Raw genomic sequence first — 19,319 nt, 5'->3', positions numbered from 1 at the left:
CGCGGGCCAGGCCACGGTGGAGCTCCCCGGGGTTGGACCCCCCCTCCCCCCCACCAGGCCGTGCCCCCGCATGATGGACGGCGAGGTCCCACCGGGTACGACCACATGTGAACGGCGCCGGCAGCCACTCAGCCCATCCCGCGCAGAGAATCGCTGGGGACCGGCGCCGCCAACCGGCGGCGGGGCGGCGTTATGTGAATCGCACCTGGCCTGGCGATTCTCCGAACCAGTCCGGGGTCAGAGACTCCGTCCCCTTGCCTTTCACCGTCTATTGTACCTGCATGCCAACCTTCAGTGACTGTTTCACTATGACACCCAGGTCTTGTTGCACGTTCCCTTTTCCTAAACTGCCACTGTTCAGATAATAATCTGCCTTCCTGTTTTTGCCACCAAAGTGGATAACCTCACATTTACGCATATTATATTCCATTTTCCAAATATTTGCCCATTCAGCCAGCCTGTCCAAGTCACCCTGCATCCTCTTTGCATCCTCCTCACAGCACACACTGCCACCCAGCTTAGTGTGGTCTGTAAATTTGGAGATATTGCATGCAATGTCTTCATCCAAATTGTTAATGTATATTGTGAATAGCTGGGGTCCCAGCACTGAACCCTGTGGCACCCCGCTAGTCACTGCCTGCCACTCTGAAAAGGACCCGTTTATTTCCTCTGTCTGCTTCCTGTCCGCCAACCAGTTTTATCCAGGTCAGTACATTGCCCCCAATACCATGAGCTTTAATTTTGCTCACTAATCTCTTGAGTGGGACCTTGTCAAAAGCATTTTGAAAGTCCACACACAACATCCACTGTTTCACCCTTGTCTACTCTACTGGTCACATCTTCAAAAAGTTCCAGATTTGTCAAGCATGATTTCCCTTCAGTGAATCCATGCTGACTTGGATCGATTCGGTCCCCACTTTCCAAATGCTCAGTTACTTCATCCTTAATAATTGACTCCAGCATTTTCCCTACCACCGATGTCAGGCTAACTGATCTATAATTTCCCATTTTCTCTCTCACTCCTTTTTAAAAAGTGGGGTTACATTAGCTACCCTCAAATCCATTGGAACTCTTCCAGAGTCTATAGAATGCTTTAAAATGATCATCATGCATCCACTATATCTAGGGCCACTTCCTTATGTACTCTGGGATGCAGAGCATCAGGCCCTGGGGACGTATCAAGTTTTAATCCCATCAATTTCTCCAATAAAATTTCCTTCAGTTCCTTTTTCATGCTAAACCCTTTGTCCCCTAGTATTTCCGAAAGGTTATTTGTGTCCTCCTTTGTGAAGACAGATCCAAAGTAATTGTTCAACTGGTCTACCATCTCTTTATGGCCATGATGAATTTACCTGATTCTAACTGTAAGGGACCTACATTTGTCTTCATCAATCTTTTTCTCTTCACTTATCTAAAGAAGATGTTGCAGCCAATTTTTATGTTTCCTGCAAGCTTACTTTCGTATTCTGTTTTCCGTTTCCGATTTAAACCCTTTGTCCTCCTGCTGAATTTTTAATTTATATGCCTCTTATTTTCAAGTGCAAGCTTCCACACTATCCCTGATTTCCCTTGTTAGCCATGGTTGAGCCACCTTCCCCATCTTACTCTTACCCCAGGGAGAAGCAGCCTGTAACAAATACATCTCATTAATAAAGCTCCTTTAGTTTGTCAGCTTCCGTGCCTCCCATCATCAATCCTGCGGGCACGACAGTTCTGAATTTCCTTTCATCTCTACGAGACAAAGTGCCTGCTGGCTTGAACCCTCCACTCCACCCAATTCCCAGGGTTGCGCCTCATTCATTTTATTCAAGGTAAAAACCCAACCAGGTAAAGGATTCCACTTCAATCTAGGGAAGAGGGATATCCCAAAGTGGCAGTGGGACATCCATTCAAGCAACTGAAGCGATTGAAGGAATTTTAAACTAACAGAAGAGAGCTGAAGGTTTGCTCCAAAGGGCTGAGGCATAAAATCAGTTCAAGCTTTGAGGATTGAGGCTGAGGAGAAATGCTCAATAGTGGGTATTCCCCCACCAAAAAGGAGTTCAAAATGCCTCCAGGCATTGCCTCAAGAACTATGGCAACTCTTCCCTGGCCATCCCTTGGGTTAGTGGTAGTCGGGGCGGAAGTCAAAGTGGCTTGTGGGTTTAGCTCCCCACTGTCACCCAATTGTGCAGGGCAATGAAAGAGCAGTGGGGGCAGGGAACAAAACCTCAATACTGGATTTTTCCACTCAATTTGGCACATGGGAGGTCCTGAAATTGTTTTACTTCTGTCAAAACAGATAACATTGAATTTTAGTCAAGAACACAGGAGTATGTATTTCTAAATACTTAGGGTTCTGGATCCATTGGTGCTGTGCAATTCTGATGCACCTGTAAAGGAACAGCAAATGTTTGTTGATGTCACAAAAATGTATTTTTTTAAATTATGTTTCCATTCGGTATGTAAATTTTCTCTCCAAATCTGGTACATCTCCACACCACATTCTGGTTCGCAACCATAGTTTTGACAACAAATCATAAAATCAGTTTCTCGATGTACTACAGTTGTCGAGAATGTAAATGAAGAATGGAATCAGAGATTTATAATATTCCCAGATCACAATATCCCACTTCAGTAATTAAAAACATGATACAAAATTGCTGCAACCTAACTCCTTTCGTTCTGTTCTTTTAAGACACCAGCAAGTTATCACACTGATGTTTAATTTGTTAAATGAGTAACACACAGTCTTAGAATTCCTATCACCATGTACAGCTAATTGAGAATATTAATAATAGTAATGGAGAAATATGAGTTAATGACACTAAACATAACTTGTATATGTTAGAATGACATTTTTCTGGATTTACTATCCCAAACTTTTGAGCTCTTTTGCTCATTGTCATTTAGATAAATAATAATAATTTTCGCAAAGTTCAGACAGTCCCTCATCATAGAATCATAGAATTTACAGTGCAGAAGGAGGCCATTCAGCCCATCGTTGTACTGGTTGCATGTACAGTTTCACTGTCAGCATTCATGCAAGTGAACTGTAGTGTGTTTTAAAATGACCAGCAGTAGCATTGCCACCTACATTTGGATACTGTAATTTTTGATGGAATCAACTAAATGTTGGATTTTCTAAAACCAATCTGAATTTTGCAAATACAGTGCAACTCCCTTAAAACACCGGCAACTGAAAGTTCCCTTTCAAGCCACTCACCACCCTGATTTGAAAATATATCACTGTTCCTTAACTGTCACTGGGTCAAAATCCTGGAAGTCCCTCCCTAACAGCACCACAGGTCTACCTACACCACATGATTCAAGAAGACAGCTCACTGCCATGTTCGCAAAGGCAATTAGGATTGGCAGAAAATGCCCAGTGGCGTCATCATCTCTCAAATAATTTTTTTTTTTAAAAGGCACACATTCTGCCACAAAAATGTTTCAGGCTTTCATAGGTTTGCAGATGGTTAAGTCCTACGAGGCAACTGGTTCCACATTGAATTCTTGGTCCATATTGAGTCAGCTTCATATCCACCTGTCACATATCTTCAATCCAATTCCCACCTTATCCACATCAATGACACTGAGTGCCCTGGTAGAATGACTGCTTTCTCATTTTGTTCATGGGGTTCGATTTTTGCTGCCGAGGTGGATAGCTTGAGTTGGAAAATTTCCCGACTTAGCAGACCCATCTTGGTTTGCGGGGCCCCATTTGACTGAATCTTCGCTCCAGGGTGGCAAGGGCAAGATAGAGCCGGCCTATAAACCCTAGAAGCAGTACAAGATGGTTACGGATTTGGCTGAGTGCAGATGTCAGCTGGTTAGAAAGCCTGCCTCAGTCCTCTGGAACTTTGTCCCTGTTGTTTTAGATGCTGTTAGGCCCTCTAGCCTCAGCTCTCACAACCCACCCCCAATACTACGCCCCTCACATCCCCATGCCACTTCCATGCCAATTCATGCACCACACCACACCATACTCCTCCAAAGTTGCTCACTCAGTATCCACTATGGACAGATCTCAGGAGCCATGTGGGTATGAAAACAATAAACGTTTAGCAAACTAATGTACAGATACACTTCATAGTGAAAAACTCCCATTCAACAAGCCGATTCAAAACTTTTAAATCACTACAAGTGATTAATCGCTTATAAAAACAAACTTCAATTCAGATCCCACATCATCGGCAACTAATTGTTGAATACCATCTCAAACTATCAAACTGTGAAACCAGCATCCCCTGCTTAGATAATTGTAGCTTTTGAAACTCAGCCCAGCATCTATATTGACAGAGTAATAGCTCATGGAGGAATGTCAACAAAGAACTTTATTGACACTTGATAACCAGATGGTAATTTTTTAGTAACCTATACCAGATGACCTGTCGATCAAAGACGGCCACTGAGAGCTTCAGCCCCTTTTTCATGTTTAAAGAGTGGATAATGTTTAAAAATCAGATCATGACACTTAACAGAATTCTATCCCTTCAAGTGTGTTTACATCTACTCCATCAATTAAGAACTTCACACTGTAGGTTAAGGTCCTTGGAACAGTCAATTTGGGGGTCTTTTTGAACTCAGCACTAAGATCAATTGGCCCTAGTAAGTTCAGGTTTTCCATCTGTGTGAATCACACCCTGCCTCTTTCCTTCCTGCCAGCGCAAGTTGGACCTGTGAAAAATGGGAGCAGTGTCCTACCCACCATTTTTAATGATCTGTGGAGCCGTCCCGACTTTGCGAAAATCTGATCCATTGTGTACTATTCTTCATGGTCTTCCTTACTGACTCTACTGTAATCAACTTGGTTCATTCTTCTCCGCCATCTCTTGTCTCTGAATTACTTCATTAACACTGCCCACATTGCTCCATCTTACTGATTTTGTTTGACTCCACTACTATCTGTCCCAAAATGGCCAGCACATTTCCTGCACCAGCATTTAAAAATTTATTTCATGGGATATGAGGATCAGCATTTTTTCACTTTCCCTAAACACCCTCAAGAAAGTGGTAGTGAGCCACCTTCTTGAATCACCGCAGTCCAGCTTCCCCTCTGGTTCCACATTGCTACTTCAAGATTTCATATTTGGACCCCTTATTTTCCATCAAACGCAAATTATTAGCAAAAGCATTCCTTGTTATGGAGTCACCCTGTATCTATGCTGGCAACACCCAGTACTTTCTGTTCACCATCATCCTTGGTGTCTGTTTCTGGGGTTTTGACAACATTTCTGCCAATATTACACTGGATCGGCAAATTGTGGAAATTCACCCTCAAGAGTGTTGAGCATGCCTGATAAATTCAGATTGCATAGGAATGAGTGACAGTGGATTAATAAACAAATTATGCATAAAATTTTAAAAACATGCCTAAAATTTTGCAGGAAGAAAAGGGAAGGGGATTAGTGAGTAAATATGCTATCCGCGATGCTGAGGGCGTAGTGGATAGCACGTTTAGCGAGTTGGTCACACCAGAGGTGAAAGTTACTGAGGGAGTTAGAAAATGGGTGATCAAAAGACAGAGCAAGAGTAGGAAGGCAGTGCAGGTGTCTCCTACAGTCATCTCCCTGCAAAACAGATATACCGCTTTGGATAATGTTGAGTGAGATGGCTCACTAGGGGAAGGCAGCAGCAGCCAGGTTCATGGCACCGTGGCTGGCACTGCTGCGCAGCAGGGCAGGAAGAAGAGTGGCAGGGCTATAGTGATAGGGGACTCAATCGTAACGGGAATAGACAGGAGGTTCTGCAGACGCAATCGAGACTCCAAGATGGTATGTTGCCTCCCTGGTGCAAGGGTCAAGGATGGCTCGGAGCGGCTGCAGGACATTCTGGGGGAGGAGGGTGAACAGCCAGCTGTCGTGGTGCACATAGGCACCAACGATATAGGTACAAAACGGGACAAGGTCCTACAAGTTGAATTCAGGGAGTTAGGAGTTAAACTAAAAAGTAGGACCTCAAAGGTAGGAATCTCAGGTTGGCTACTAGTGCCGCGAGCTAGTCAGAGTAGGAAAGTCAGAATAGATAGGGTGAATGCGTGGCTCGAGAGATGGTGCAAGAGGGAGGGATTCAAATTCCTGGGGCATTGGAACCGGTTCTGGGGGAGGTGGGACCAGTACAAACCGGACTGTCTGCACCTGGGCAGGACTGGAACCGATGTCCTGCGGGGGATTGGGGGGGGGGGGGGGCGTTATTTGCTAGAGCTGTTGGGGAGCGTTTAAACTAATGTGGCAGGGGGATGGGAAGCAATTTAGGAAGTCGGAAGATAGTAAAACAGGGACAGAAACAAAAGGCAGTAAGGGGGAAAGTGTAAGGCAGAGAAGCCATAGTCAAAAATCAAAAAGGGTGACAGTACAAGGTACAGTGACTGAGGGGAGCTCAGTGAATAGGCCCAGTAATACTAAAAGGAATAAAACTAAAAGGAGTAAATGGTAAGCGACGCGGCAGGTTGTTACATGAAGACATGGGTTCAACGACAAGGAAAATGAGGAGAAAAGTTAAGAGGAAATATAACTTAGGAAAGGTTACTGATCGAGGATTTAAGATTCAGAACAGATGTATAAAAGCCAACATAAGTGTACTTTACTTGAATGCTCGTAGTATTCAGAATATGGTAAATGAGTTGATGGCGCAAATCATCGTGAATGACTATGATTTAGTGGCCATTACTGAAACATGGTTAAAGGATGGTCAAGACTGGGAGTTAACTATCCGAGGGTATCAAACTATTCGGAAGGACAGAGTGGATGGTAAGGGAGGTGATGTAGCTCTGTTATTCAAGGATGACATCCGGGCAATAGTAAGGGATGACATCGGTGCTATGGAGGATAAGGTTGAATCCATTTGGGTGGAAATCAGGAATAGTAACGCGAAAAAGTCACTGATAGGAGTAGTCTATCGGCTACCAAATAGTGACGTTATGGTGGGGCAGGCAATAAACAAAGAAATAACTGATGCATATAGAAATGGTACAGCAGTTGTCAGGGGTAATTTAATCTACATGTCGATTGGTTTATGCACGTCGGTCAAGGCAGCTTTGAGGAGGAGTTTATAGAATGTATCCGCGATAGTTTCCTAGAAATGTATAGTAAGAAGTCTTACAACACCAGGTTAAAGTCCAACAGGTTTGTTTCAAACACGAGCTTTTGGAGCACTGCTCCTTCCTCAGGTGAATCTCTGCTTTTTTGCATCTTTGTAGAAACTGAATGCCAGTGTCTATATGCGCGACAGTTTGCGGTGTCCTGGAGATCCTCTCCACTTTGAGCCGGCAGTTTGCGGTGTCGATGGTAGCCATGATGTGGAGATGCCGGCGTTGGACTGGGGTGAGCACAGTAAGAAGTCTTACAACACCAGGTTAAAGTCGAACAGGTTTGTTTCAAACACCAGAGGAAGGAGCTGCGCTCCGAAAGCTCGTGTTTGACACAAACCTGTTGGACTTTAACCTGGTGTTGTAAGACTTCTTACTGTGCTCACCCCAGTCCAACACCAGCATCTCCACACCATGGCTAGAAAAGTATGTAATGGAACCTATGAGGGAACAAGCGGTCCTAGATCTGGTCCTGTGTAATGAGACAGGATTGATTAATGATCTCACAGTTAGGGATCCTCTCGGAAGGAGCGATCACAATATGGTGGAATTTAAAATACAGATGGAGGGTGAGAAGGTAAAATCAAACTTTTGTGCTTAAACAAAGCAGATTACAAGGGGATGAGAGAAGAACTAGCTAAGGTAGACTGGAAGCAAACACTTTCTGGTGAAACAGTTGAGGAACAGTGGAGAACCTTCCAAGCGATTTTTCACAGTGCTCAGCAAAGGTTTATACCAACAAAAAGGAAGGACGGTAGAAAGAGGGAAAATCGACCATGAATATCTAAGGAAATAAGGGAGTGTATGAAATTGAAGAAAAAAGCAGGCAAAGTGGCAAAGATTAGTGGGAGACTAGAGGACTGGGAAATCTTTAGCGGGCAACAGAGAGCTACTAAAAAAGCTATAAAGAAGAGTAAAATAGATCATGAGAGTAAACTTGCTCAGAATATAAAAAGATAGTAAAAGTTTCTACAAATATATAAAACAAAAAAGAGTGGCTAAGGTAAATATTGGTCCTTTCGAGGATGAGAAGGGAGATTTAATAATGGGACATGAAGAAATGGCTGAGGAACTGAACAGGTTTTTTGGACCGGTCTTCACAGTGGAAGACACAAATAACATGCCAGTGACTGATAGAAATGAGGCTATGACAGGTGAGGACCTTGAAATGATTGCTATCACTAAGGAGGTAGTGATGGGTCAAGCTAATGGGGCTAAAGGTAGACAAGTCTCCTGGCCCTGATGGAATGCATCCCAGAGTGCTAAAAGAGATGGCTAGGGAAATTGCAAATGCACTAATAATTTACCAAAATTCACTAGACTCTGGAGTGGTCCCGGCGGATTGGAAATTGGCAAACGTGACACCACTGTTTAAAAAAGGAGGTAGGCAGAAAGCGTAATTATAGGCCAGTGAGCTTAACTTCGGTAGTAGGGAAGATGCTGGAATCTATCATCAAGGAAGAAATAGCGAGGCATCTGGATGGAAATTGTCCCATTGGGCAGATGCAGCATGGGTTCATAAAAGGCAGGTCGTGCCGAACTAATTTTTTTTTTTTTAAATTTAGATTACTCAATTATTTTTTCCAATTAAGGGGCAATTTAGCGTGGCCAATCCACCTACTCTGCACATTTTTGGGTTGTGGGGGCGAAACCCACGCAGACACGGGGAGAATGTGCAAACTCCACACAGACAGTGACCCAGAGCCGGAATCGAACCTGGGACCTCAGCACCATGAGGCGGTTGTGCTAACCACTTGGCCACCGTGCTGACGTGTGCCGAACTAATTTAATGGAATTTTTTGAGGACATTCCCAGTGTGGTAGAAACTGGGGAGCTAATGGATGTGGTATATCTGGATTTCCAGAAAGCCTTTGACAAGGTGCTACACAAAAGGTTGCTGCATAAGATAAAGATGCATGGCATTATGGGTAAAGTAATAGCATGGATAGATGATTGGTTAATTAATAGAAAGCAAAGAGTGAGAATTAATGTGTGTTTCTCTAGTTGGCAATCAGTAGCTAGTGGTGTCCTTCAGGGTTCCGTGTTGGGCCCACAACTGTTAACAATTTACATAGATGATTTGGAGTTGGGGACCAAGGGCAATGTGTCCAAGTTTGCAGACGACACTAAGATGAGTAGTAAAGCAAAACGTGCAGAGGATACCGGAAATCTGCAGAGGGATTTGGATAGGTTAAGTGAATGGGCTAGGGCCCGGCAGATGGAATACAATGTTGACAAATGTGAGGTTATCCATTTTGGTAGGAATAACAGCAAAAGGTATTGTTATTTAAATGATAAAATATTAAAACATGCTGCTGTGCAGAGAGGCTTGGGTGTGCTCGTGGATGAGTCACAAAAAGTTGGTTTACAGGTGCAACAGGTGATTAAGAAGGCAAATGGAATTTTGTCCTTCATTGCTAGAGGGATGGAGTTTAAGACTAGGGAGGTTATGCTGAAATTGTATAAGGTGTTAGTGAGGCCACACCTGGAGTATTGTGTTCAGTTTTGGTCTCCTTACCTGAGAAAGGACGTACTGGCACTGGAGGGTGTGCAGAGGAGATTCACTAGGTTGAATCTGAAGGGGTTGGATTATGAGGCGAGGTTGAGTAGACTGGGACTGTACTCGTTGGAATTTAGAAGGATGAGGGAGGATCATATAGAAACTTATAAAATTATGAAGGGAATAGATAGGATAGATGCGGGCAGGTTGTTTCCACTGGTGGGTGAAAGCAGAACTAGGGGGCATAGCCTCAAAATAAGGGGAAGTAGATTTAAGGCTGAGTTGAGGAGGAACTTCTTCACCCAAACAGTTGTGAATCTATGGAATTCCTTGCCCAGTGAAGCAGTTGAGGCTCCTTCGTTAAATGTTTTTAAGATAGAGATAGATAGTGTTTTGAAGAATAAAGTGATTAAGGGTTACTGTGTTCAGGCCGGAAAGTGGAGCTGAGTCCACAAAAGATCAGCCATGATCTCATTGAATGGCGGAGCAGGCCCGAGGGGCCAGATAGAATTTATAGAATTTACAGTGCAGAAGGAGGCCATTCGGCCCATTGAATCTGCATCGGCTCTTGGAAAGAGCACCCTACCCAAGGTCAACACCATCACCCTATCCCCATAACCCAGTAACCCCACCCAACACTAAGGGCAATTTTGGACACTAAGGGCAATTTATCATGGCCAATCCACCTAACCTGCACATCTTTGTACTGTGGGAGGAAACCGGAGCACCCGGAGGAAACCCACGCACACACGGAGAGGATGTGCACTCTGCACAGACAGTGACCCGAGCCGGAATCGAACCTGGGATCCTGGAGCTGTGAAGCAGTTGTGCTATCCACAATGCTACCGTGCTGCCCATGATGGCCTACTCCTGCTCCTAGTTCTTATGGTCACACAGAAACAAGTTAAAAGGGTGATTAGAGGAGTAAAGAAAAACCCTGAAAATACATCTGCAAGATGTTCTTCCAATATTTCAATTGAGTGCTGCCAATTAGGGAAGAGAATCATAAAAGAGGCAAACTGGCTTGAATTAAAATATGACCGCTGGACAATAAATATTCTGAATGATTACTTTCCTTTCAACTATTCACGAGGAAAGATATGAGGACCCAGTCCTTTCCAAATCAGAGTTAATCCAGGCCACATTGTGTCTTTGATGTAATAGAGATGGATGTTCTGGATAACTAAAAAGGCTGAAAAGCAATAAATTCATAGGGGCACACTATGTTTATTCCAAGTACTAAAAGGTCATTAAGAAGAGGTGACGTTGACAAACAGTATGAAGAAGTTCCTGGACATTGCAGATTGGAAATAGATCAACATGATACCTGTATTCAAAAGGGATGAGACTGAGATTTCAAACCTTTGTAAAATTATAGGATTAGTTATAGGTGTAAAATGAAGATTATCTGTACAATAATAACTTAATTGGCATTGTTAATGTGGACTCCAGAGAGGACAATCCTCTCTGACCATGTTGTTGGTTTATTTCAGAGTCAGTGACATTCCAAGTAGATTGTGGTAATCTTCACTAGATTTCAACACAGCATTTGACAAAGCTGCACACAAAAGGCTATTATTAATGCTCTGAACTCGAGAGCGTAAATCTTGGTTATGGACATAACATTGAGTGAAGGGCATAAAACATTGGTTAGGAGAGTTCTGTCAAGTTGCAAGTTGCTGGTGGGTTGCTCTAGAGATTAGTGTTACTACCATTGCCAATTTACATCAATGACTTGGTCTCAGGTACTCAATTTCCCAGAAGATAATGCAACTGAGGTTGGCAACTCCAGTTACAGAATGAGCTGCAAAAAATGTGTGCAAATAAAGGAGGAAAATTTAATTCCAAGAATTTGAAGCTTTTACATTAGGAAGTAAAAATGAATGACAGAGGTACAAATGGTGTACATTCTATGAACTAGGCTGCAAACAAAGCTTGCAGGTGTCTTAAGAGAGGAGATGCTTACAGTGATCAAACAAGTTACAGCAGCAAGAAATATAGCCACTAGACTAGTCATATAGCCAGAGCTACAAATAAGGAAATCAGGTTCAAACTGTGCAGTGATTTTTATCAGACTACACCTTGAGCAATGTATACTGTCTTGGCCACTAAGACCTAAGGCGGTCATTCAAACATTGGAAGAAATTCAAAGCAGAGTCACAAGGATGGTTTTTAGTTTAGAAATCTCAATTTCAAGAAAAGACTTGGGAATTTTGGGTCCTTGAGCCTTCAAAGGACATGTCCGATGGATAATCTTATATATGTCTGGAAACTGTAAATAGTGCGGAAAATGTATTTTAATTCATAGCAATCTTCCAGGTTTACCAGAGTAGACATGTTTCAATTTGTAAAAGACAAATTTACAATTGAAATCAGTTTTCTTCACACAAAGAGCATTTAATCCATTGAATGGATTCTCTGATTTATTAAGAATATTGGTGGAGGTGAAAATCATGGAAACACTTAAGAATAGACTGAACTACAATGAGGGATCTTCAGGTTCATTCTGAATTGTTGGGGCAGCATGGTAGCACAAGTGATTAGCAATGTGGTTTCACAGCTCCAGGGTCCCAGGTTCAATTCCCTGCTGGGTCACTGTCTGTGCGGAGACTGCACGTTCTCCTTGTGTCTGCGTGGGTTTCTTCAGGGTGCTCTGGTTTCCTCCCACAGTCCAAAGACATGCAGGTTAGGTGTATTGGCCATGATAAATTGCCCTTCGTGACCAGAAAAGGTTAGGAGGGGTTATTAGGTTATGGGAATGAGGTGGAAGTGAGGGCTTAAGTGGGTTGGTGCAGACTTGATGGGCTGAATGGCATCCTTCTGCACTGTATGTTCTAGGTTCTATGTTCTATGAATGGCCTTCTTCATCCAGGAGTATCTTGCAAATTACAACAATGGCTGTTATGGTTGATTAATTGACATGATAAACTAACAAAGACTAAGTTGTAAAGAGATAACTGGGGTACTATAATGAGTTTTTTTGTCAGACTATAGCAGCTAGTTGTATCGAAGAGAAATTGCATGGTATCTACACCAACTGCTCAGTGAAATAAATGGAAATCATAGCTCTCAGCAGTAAATGCTCTTGGGGATCTTGAGTGCCCATCCACATAGTTTCTACCAGGTGTGTAGATTTCAGATCAATTTTCAAACTTCCATTTGATTGCAAAATCTTAGTTGACATTGCATTTAATAAGCATATACCTGGTAGTACTGGTGTTGGAAGGCCATCCATATTTCCTGTCAGTATCCTCTGTAATATAAAAAGTACAATTCATAAAAGGTTATATTTGTGAAAGTAAAATTTGCTGAACATTTGATTGTACGTTACTTTACACAATGAATGGAGGTCTTGTGGCACAGTGGGTAGCGTCCCTGCCTCTGAATGAGAGCTCCAGGTTTGAGTCCCACCTTAAGACTTGTTGGTCAAGGAAGGTGCATTCATTATGTGGCCAAACAGGCTGAGTATCAACTTACAAATCCTTCCAACTCGCCAATGGCTGGCAGTAAGAGCAGGAGACACTCCTGGTCAGCCATGCTTAATATGGAGCTGCATCCCCAAGCTGTAAGCTTCTGGAGACAGATTCATTTAAAAAAAAAAATCTTTATTGTCACAGGTAGGCTTACATTAACACTGCAATGAAGTTACTGTGAAAAGCCCCTAGGCGCCACATTCTGGCGCCATGTTCGGGTACACAGAGGGAGAATTCAGAATGTCCAAATTACCTAACAAATACGTCTTTCGGGACTTGTGGGAGGAAACCGGAGCACCTGGAAGAAACCCATGCAGACACTGGGAGAACGTGCAAACTCCGCACAGATTGTGACCCAAACCGGGAATCGAACCTGGGACCCGGGCCTGACAAGCGACAGTGCTAACCACTGTGCTACCGTGCCGCCAAGCGACCAATTCCATAATTACTAGCATTGAAAAGAGATAAAAGTCTGCCTTAGTACAAAACTAGATGTGGGAAGAGAATTTGAATGCAATTATACAATGAATAAATAGATTCTGCAGAGTTACTCACTCCCATCACATACCGCTAACAGTTTGAAACATTCTGAGGCATAGGATACGTAAGTTGCTAACACACTTGTATACTTGGACAAACACATAAATGTGAATTTTGTGTGGGTTTGTTACTTTTCACCCAAATACCAGTTTCTACAGAAATTATATTTTTTCATCAGTATTAGGCTGATGGTTCTTCAAATTTAATTCAGAAATTTGAGTGTCAAAGCAAAGGGCAATGAATTAGCAAACTCTTACTCCAGTTAAAAAATCACATAATTACCCTTTTGGCACATTAGATTTCTATTTGCTGTAGTCCACCATCCTAATTGCAATGTAAACTGGGTGACTAATAATGGAAAGTAACAGATCTATTCCACTGGAATTCTGTCCCAGGGTGATAGGATAATTGAAAATTGACCCAACTGTTTCATTAATAGGAATGTGTCTGTCCTGCACAACATTTCCTGCTGCAGCTAAATAAATCATACCACGGGAAATAATTATTGAGTGTTGCTAGTCGGTGATATGTAACATGAGTAAAATACAAAGAACTAAGGGAAGTGGATTTCAGACATTTCTGAATAGTTTATCTTCATCATTGCTGGCACCACTGAATTGTCCGAGTAGAGTGGGCCTATCTGAGATATTTTGAGGAATTAGACCAAGAAGAAAGAACATCAGGTAATTCGACTTACATGAAATGTGTTCTGCACCTACTCACCAAAAAGTATAGGCAAAGGTGAACATGGGTCGGTTTGAAGATTATTAGTACAGGCAAAGATGCCTATTTCCAACTGAAACATGGAGACTAATGACAAATCAAGGTATAGGAATGCCTGACTAGCTATCAAGCAGAATCAGAAGCATTCCAATCCCAAACATAGAATGTTTACAACACAGAAAGGTGCTACCTAGTCCATCGTGTCCATGCCAACTAGAGTACAAGCCATCCAGCCTAACCCCACTTTTCAGCATTTAGTCCATAGCCCTACAGGTTAAGGTACAAGAGGTGTATATCTAGATGCTTTTAAATGAGTTGAGGCTTTCTGCCTCTACTACCCTTCAGAAAATGAGTTCAGAAGCTTACTACCCTACAATCTTTCTTACCAATCACTTTAAATCGAGACCCCCCTAGTCACTGACCTCTCTGCAAACAAAAATAGGCCCTTTGCATCCACTGTATCCAGGTCTCTCACAATTCTGTACATTCAATCAAGTCTCCCCTCAGCCTCCTCTGTCCCAAGGGGAAAAACTCCAACTTCTCCAATCTTTCCTCAGAACTGCAATTTTCCAGTCCTGACCAAACCTTCATAAATTTCCACTGTACTCTCTCAAATACAATTATATCCTTTTTGTAATGTGATGACCAGGATGGCACACAGTACTTACGTTGTGCACTAACCAATGGTATATAGAGTTCCAGCATAACCTCCCTGCTCTTATATTCTATATCTCTGCTAATAAAGGAAAGGATTCTTATGAATTCTCAACCACCTTATTAACATGCCCTGCACCTTTAAGGATCTGTGGGCATTCACTTCAATCCGTGTTGGGCCCACAATTGTTCACAATTTACATAGATGATTTGGAGTTGGGGACCAAGGGCAATGTGTCCAAGTTTGCAGATAACACTAAGATGAGTGGTAAAGCGAAAAGTGCAGAGGATACTGGAAGTCTGCAGCGGGATTTGGATAGGTTAAGTGAATGGGCTAGGGTCTGGCAGATGGAATACAATGTTGACAAATGTGAGGTTATCCATTTTGGTAGGAATAACAGCAAACGGGATTATTATTTAAATTATAAAATATTAAAGCATGCTGCTGTGCAGAGAGACCTGGGTGTGCTAGTGCATGAGTCACAGAAAGTTGGTTTACAGGTGCAACATGTGATTAAGAAGGCGAATGGAATTTTGTCCTTCATTGCTAGAGGGATGGAGTTTAAGACTCGGGATATTATGCTGCAATTGTATACGGTGTTAGTGAGGCCACACCTGGAGTATTGTGTTCAGTTTTTGTCTCCTTACTTGAGAAAGGACGTTCTGGCACTGGAGGGTGTGCAGAGGAGATTCACTAAGTTAATCCCAGAGCTAAAGGGGTTATGAGGAGAGGTTGAGTAGACTGGGACTGTACTCGTTGGAATTTAGAAGGATGAGGGGGGATCTTATAGAAACAGTAAATTATGAAGGGAATAGATAGGATAGAAGCGGGCAGGTTGTTTCCACTGGCGGGTGAAAGCAGAACTAGGGGGCATAGCCTCAAAATAAGGGGAAGTAGATTTAGGTCTGAGTTTAGGAGGAACTTCTTCACCCAAAGGGTTGTGAATCTATGGAATTCCTTGCTCAGTGAAGCAGTTGAGGCTCCTTCATTAAATGTTTTTAAGATAAAGATAGATAGTTTTTTTGAAGAATAAAGGGATTAAGGGTTATGGTGTTCGGGCCGGAAAGTGGAGCTGAGTCCACAAAAGATCAGCCATGATCTCATTGAATGGTGGAGCAGGCTCGAGGGGCCAGATGGCCTACTCCTGCTCCTAGTTCTTATGTTCCTCACTTCCACTGAAACCCCAGGGCTGGATTCTCCCATAATGGGACTATGTCCCCATGCCGGTGAAAAAACACTGGAGTTTTACTCTGGAGATTCCGGCACAAAAGTACAGCTAATTTTATCTAAAGTCTAGTCTTTCTTTTATTGCTTTTATTTAGTAAATTAACTTAAAATATGCTGTTTGGGTTAGAACAAGAGCGTGAAAGGAGCCATGAGTTTACACAGAGTGCAGCTGACGGGGAGCAGAGTCAGAGGGCGGAGTTCCAGTTGGTTCACAGGGCAACTACATTCTGTAAGGTAAGAGTTGTTTGTTTTTGGGTTTTTTTGGGGACAGCAAGCTGTCTTTGTGAGATGGAGGCTAGGGGAGTTGCATGTTCCTCCTGTAGAATGTGGATGGTGAGGGATACCACTGGTGTCCCCACTGACTACACCTGCGGAAAGTGCACCCAACTCCTCAGAGACCGCGTTAGGAACTGGAGCTGGATGAACTACGGATCATCTGGGAGGCAGAGCGGGTGATAGAGAGGAGTTACAGGGAGGTAGCCACACCCAAGGTGCAGGACAAGAGTAGCTGGGTTATAGTCAGGGGAAGGAAAGAGAACGGGCAGACAGTGCAGGGATCCGCCGTGGCTGTTCCCCTTCAAAACAAGCATACCGTTTTGGATGCTGTTGGGAGGGAATGACCTACCAGGGGAAGGCCCTAGTGGCCAGGTCTCTGACCTGGCTCTGTGGTTCAGAAGGGAAGGGGGAGAATAGAAATCAACAGTGACAGGAGATCAATGGTTAGGGGAACGGATAGGAGATTCTATGGTCGCGAACGAGTCTCCCGGGAGGTATGTTGCTTCCCGGGTGCCAGGGTCAGGGATGTCTTGGATCAAGTCAACAGGGTTCTTAAGGGGAGGGTGAGCAACCAGAAGTCGTGGTGCACACAGGCGCCAATGACATAGCTAAGAAAAGGGATGAGGATCTAAAAAGTGATTTTAGGGAGTTATGTTGGAAGCTGAAGAACAAGACAAGCAGAGTAGTAATCTCAGGATTGCTACCGGTGCCACATGCAAGTGAGGCAAGGAACAGAGAGTGAGTGCAGCTGAACATGTGGCTACAGGGCTGGTGCAGGAGGGAAGGCTTCAGATATGTGGATCATCGGGATACCTTCTGGGGAAGGTAAGACCTGTACATGATAGCACCTGAACTGGAGGGGCACCAATATTCTGGATGGGGGGTTTGCTGCAGCTCTTCGGGAGGATTTAAACTAGTTTGGCAGGGGAATGGGAACCAGAGCTATGGATCAGAGGATAGGGTAGCTGTTGAACAGGCAGAAATAGTATGCAGTGAGTCTGTGAGGAAGGATAGATAATTGATAGGGCAAAGTTGCACTCAGTGGAATGGGTTAAAGTGTGTCTGTTTCAATGCAAGGAGTGTCAGGAATAAGGGAGATGAACTTAGAGCATGGATCAGTACTTGGAACTACGGTGTTGTGGCCATTGCAGAGACATGGATTTCACAGGGGAAGGATTGGTTGTTAGATGTTCCAAGGTTTAGGTGTTTCAGAAGAATGGGGGGGGGGGGGGGAGGTAAAAGAGGAGGGGGAGCGGCTCTGTTAATTAGGGAGTGCATTACAGTTGCAGAAAAGGTGGTGGTCGAGGAGGGTTTGTCGACTGAGTCAGTATGGATGGAAGTCAGAAATAAGAAAGGAGCAGTCACTTTATTGGGAGTTTTCTATAGGCCCTCCAATAGCATCAGAGAGATGAAGATCAGATTGGGCGGCAGATCTTGGAAAGGTGCAGAAGTAACAGTTGTTGTCGTGGATGACATCAACTTCCCTAATATTGACTGGAACCTCCTTAGTGCAAATGGTTTGGATGGAGCAGATTTTATCAGGTGTGTACAGGAAGGATTACTGACTCAATATGTAGATAGGCCGACTAGGGGGGAGGCCATATTAGATTAGGTGCTTGGCAACGAACCAGGCCAGGTGTCAGATGTGTCTCTGGGAGAGCATTTCGGTGACAGTTACCACAACTCCTTGACATTTACCATAGTCATGGAGAGGGATAGGAGCAGACAGTATGGGAAGGTATTTAATTGGGGGAGGGGAAATTATACTGCTATTAGACAGCAGCTGAGGAGCATAAAGTGGGAACAGATGTTCTTGGGGAAATGCATAACAGTAATGTGGGGGTTGTTTAAGGAGCACTTGCTGCGAGTGCTGAATAGTTTTGTCCCACTGAGACGAGGAAGGAATTGTAAGGTGAAGGAACCTTGGATGACAAGAGAAGTGGAGCTTCTAGTCAAGAGGAAGAAGGAAGCTTACGTAGGGTTGAGGAAGCAAGGATCTGACACGGCTCTAGAGGGTTACAAGATAACTAGGAAGGAACTCAAAAATGGACTTAGGAGGATGATCAGGGTGAAAGTAGGGCCGATCAGGGATAGTGGAGGGAACTTGTGCCTACAATCTGAGGAGATAGGGGAGGTCCTAAATGAATACAGTAGTCCCCCGTTATACCGCGCTCCGCAATACGCGATATACGGCGGGGGGGGGGGGGGGGGGGGGACTTATGGACCCCAACTGTCAGCTTCCCTCTCCGGATCAAAGTGAGCCGGCCGCTGAAATTGACACTGCCGGCTGATTGGAGGGAGAGAGCAGCCCGCAGTGTCAATTTCAGCAGCCGGCTCACTTTGATCCGGAGAGGGAAGCTGCTCTCTCACTGAAACAATCAGCCGGCCGCTGAAATTTTAAGTTTTAATGTTTCTGATTGGAGGGAGAGAGCAGCCGGCAGTGTCAACTTCAGCGGCCGGCTGATTGTTTCAGTGAGAGAGCAGCTTCCCTCTCCGGATCAAAGTGAGCCGGCCGCTGAAATTGACACTGCCGGCTGATTGGAGGGAGAGAGCAGAGAACACAGGAGGAGGTCATATGGGCCTCTGCAAGACCAGCATGGTCTCACATCACCCCTCCCCTCTGTAGCCCTGTATTCTAAAATTAACCCCCATCGTGGATATCCGCGGCTCGGATGCAACGCGGGTGGCTGTCTTGGACCCCAACACCCGCGTTATAAAGGGGGACTACTGTATTTTGCTTCAGTATTCACTGGAAAGAGGGATATTGTTACTCAGGAGAACAACGTGAACAAGGTAAATAAACTTGAACAGGTTGATATTAGGAAGGAGGATGTGTTGGAAATTTTGAAAAGCATC

The 19,319-nt window shown here is 43.8% G+C and overlaps 1 protein-coding gene across 2 annotated transcripts in view; it reads right to left on the bottom strand.

The window, feature by feature from the left end:
* Window positions 1-19,319, bottom strand: part of LOC119961939 (myosin light chain kinase, smooth muscle-like) — a 552,422-nt gene that overhangs the window by 319,514 nt on the left and 213,589 nt on the right. For both annotated transcript variants that reach the window (XM_038789529.1, XM_038789528.1), the window contains exon 4: window positions 12,774-12,822. In XM_038789529.1, the coding sequence (XP_038645457.1) occupies window positions 12,774-12,822 (49 nt within the window). The remainder of the gene's footprint in view (window positions 1-12,773; window positions 12,823-19,319) is intronic.

Source organism: Scyliorhinus canicula, chromosome 2 (assembly GCF_902713615.1).
Source record: "Scyliorhinus canicula chromosome 2, sScyCan1.1, whole genome shotgun sequence".
Classification (NCBI taxonomy): domain Eukaryota; kingdom Metazoa; phylum Chordata; class Chondrichthyes; order Carcharhiniformes; family Scyliorhinidae; genus Scyliorhinus; species Scyliorhinus canicula.
The sequence above is the reverse complement of the archived record's forward strand: the minus strand, read 5'-3'. Positions and strand labels throughout refer to the sequence as shown.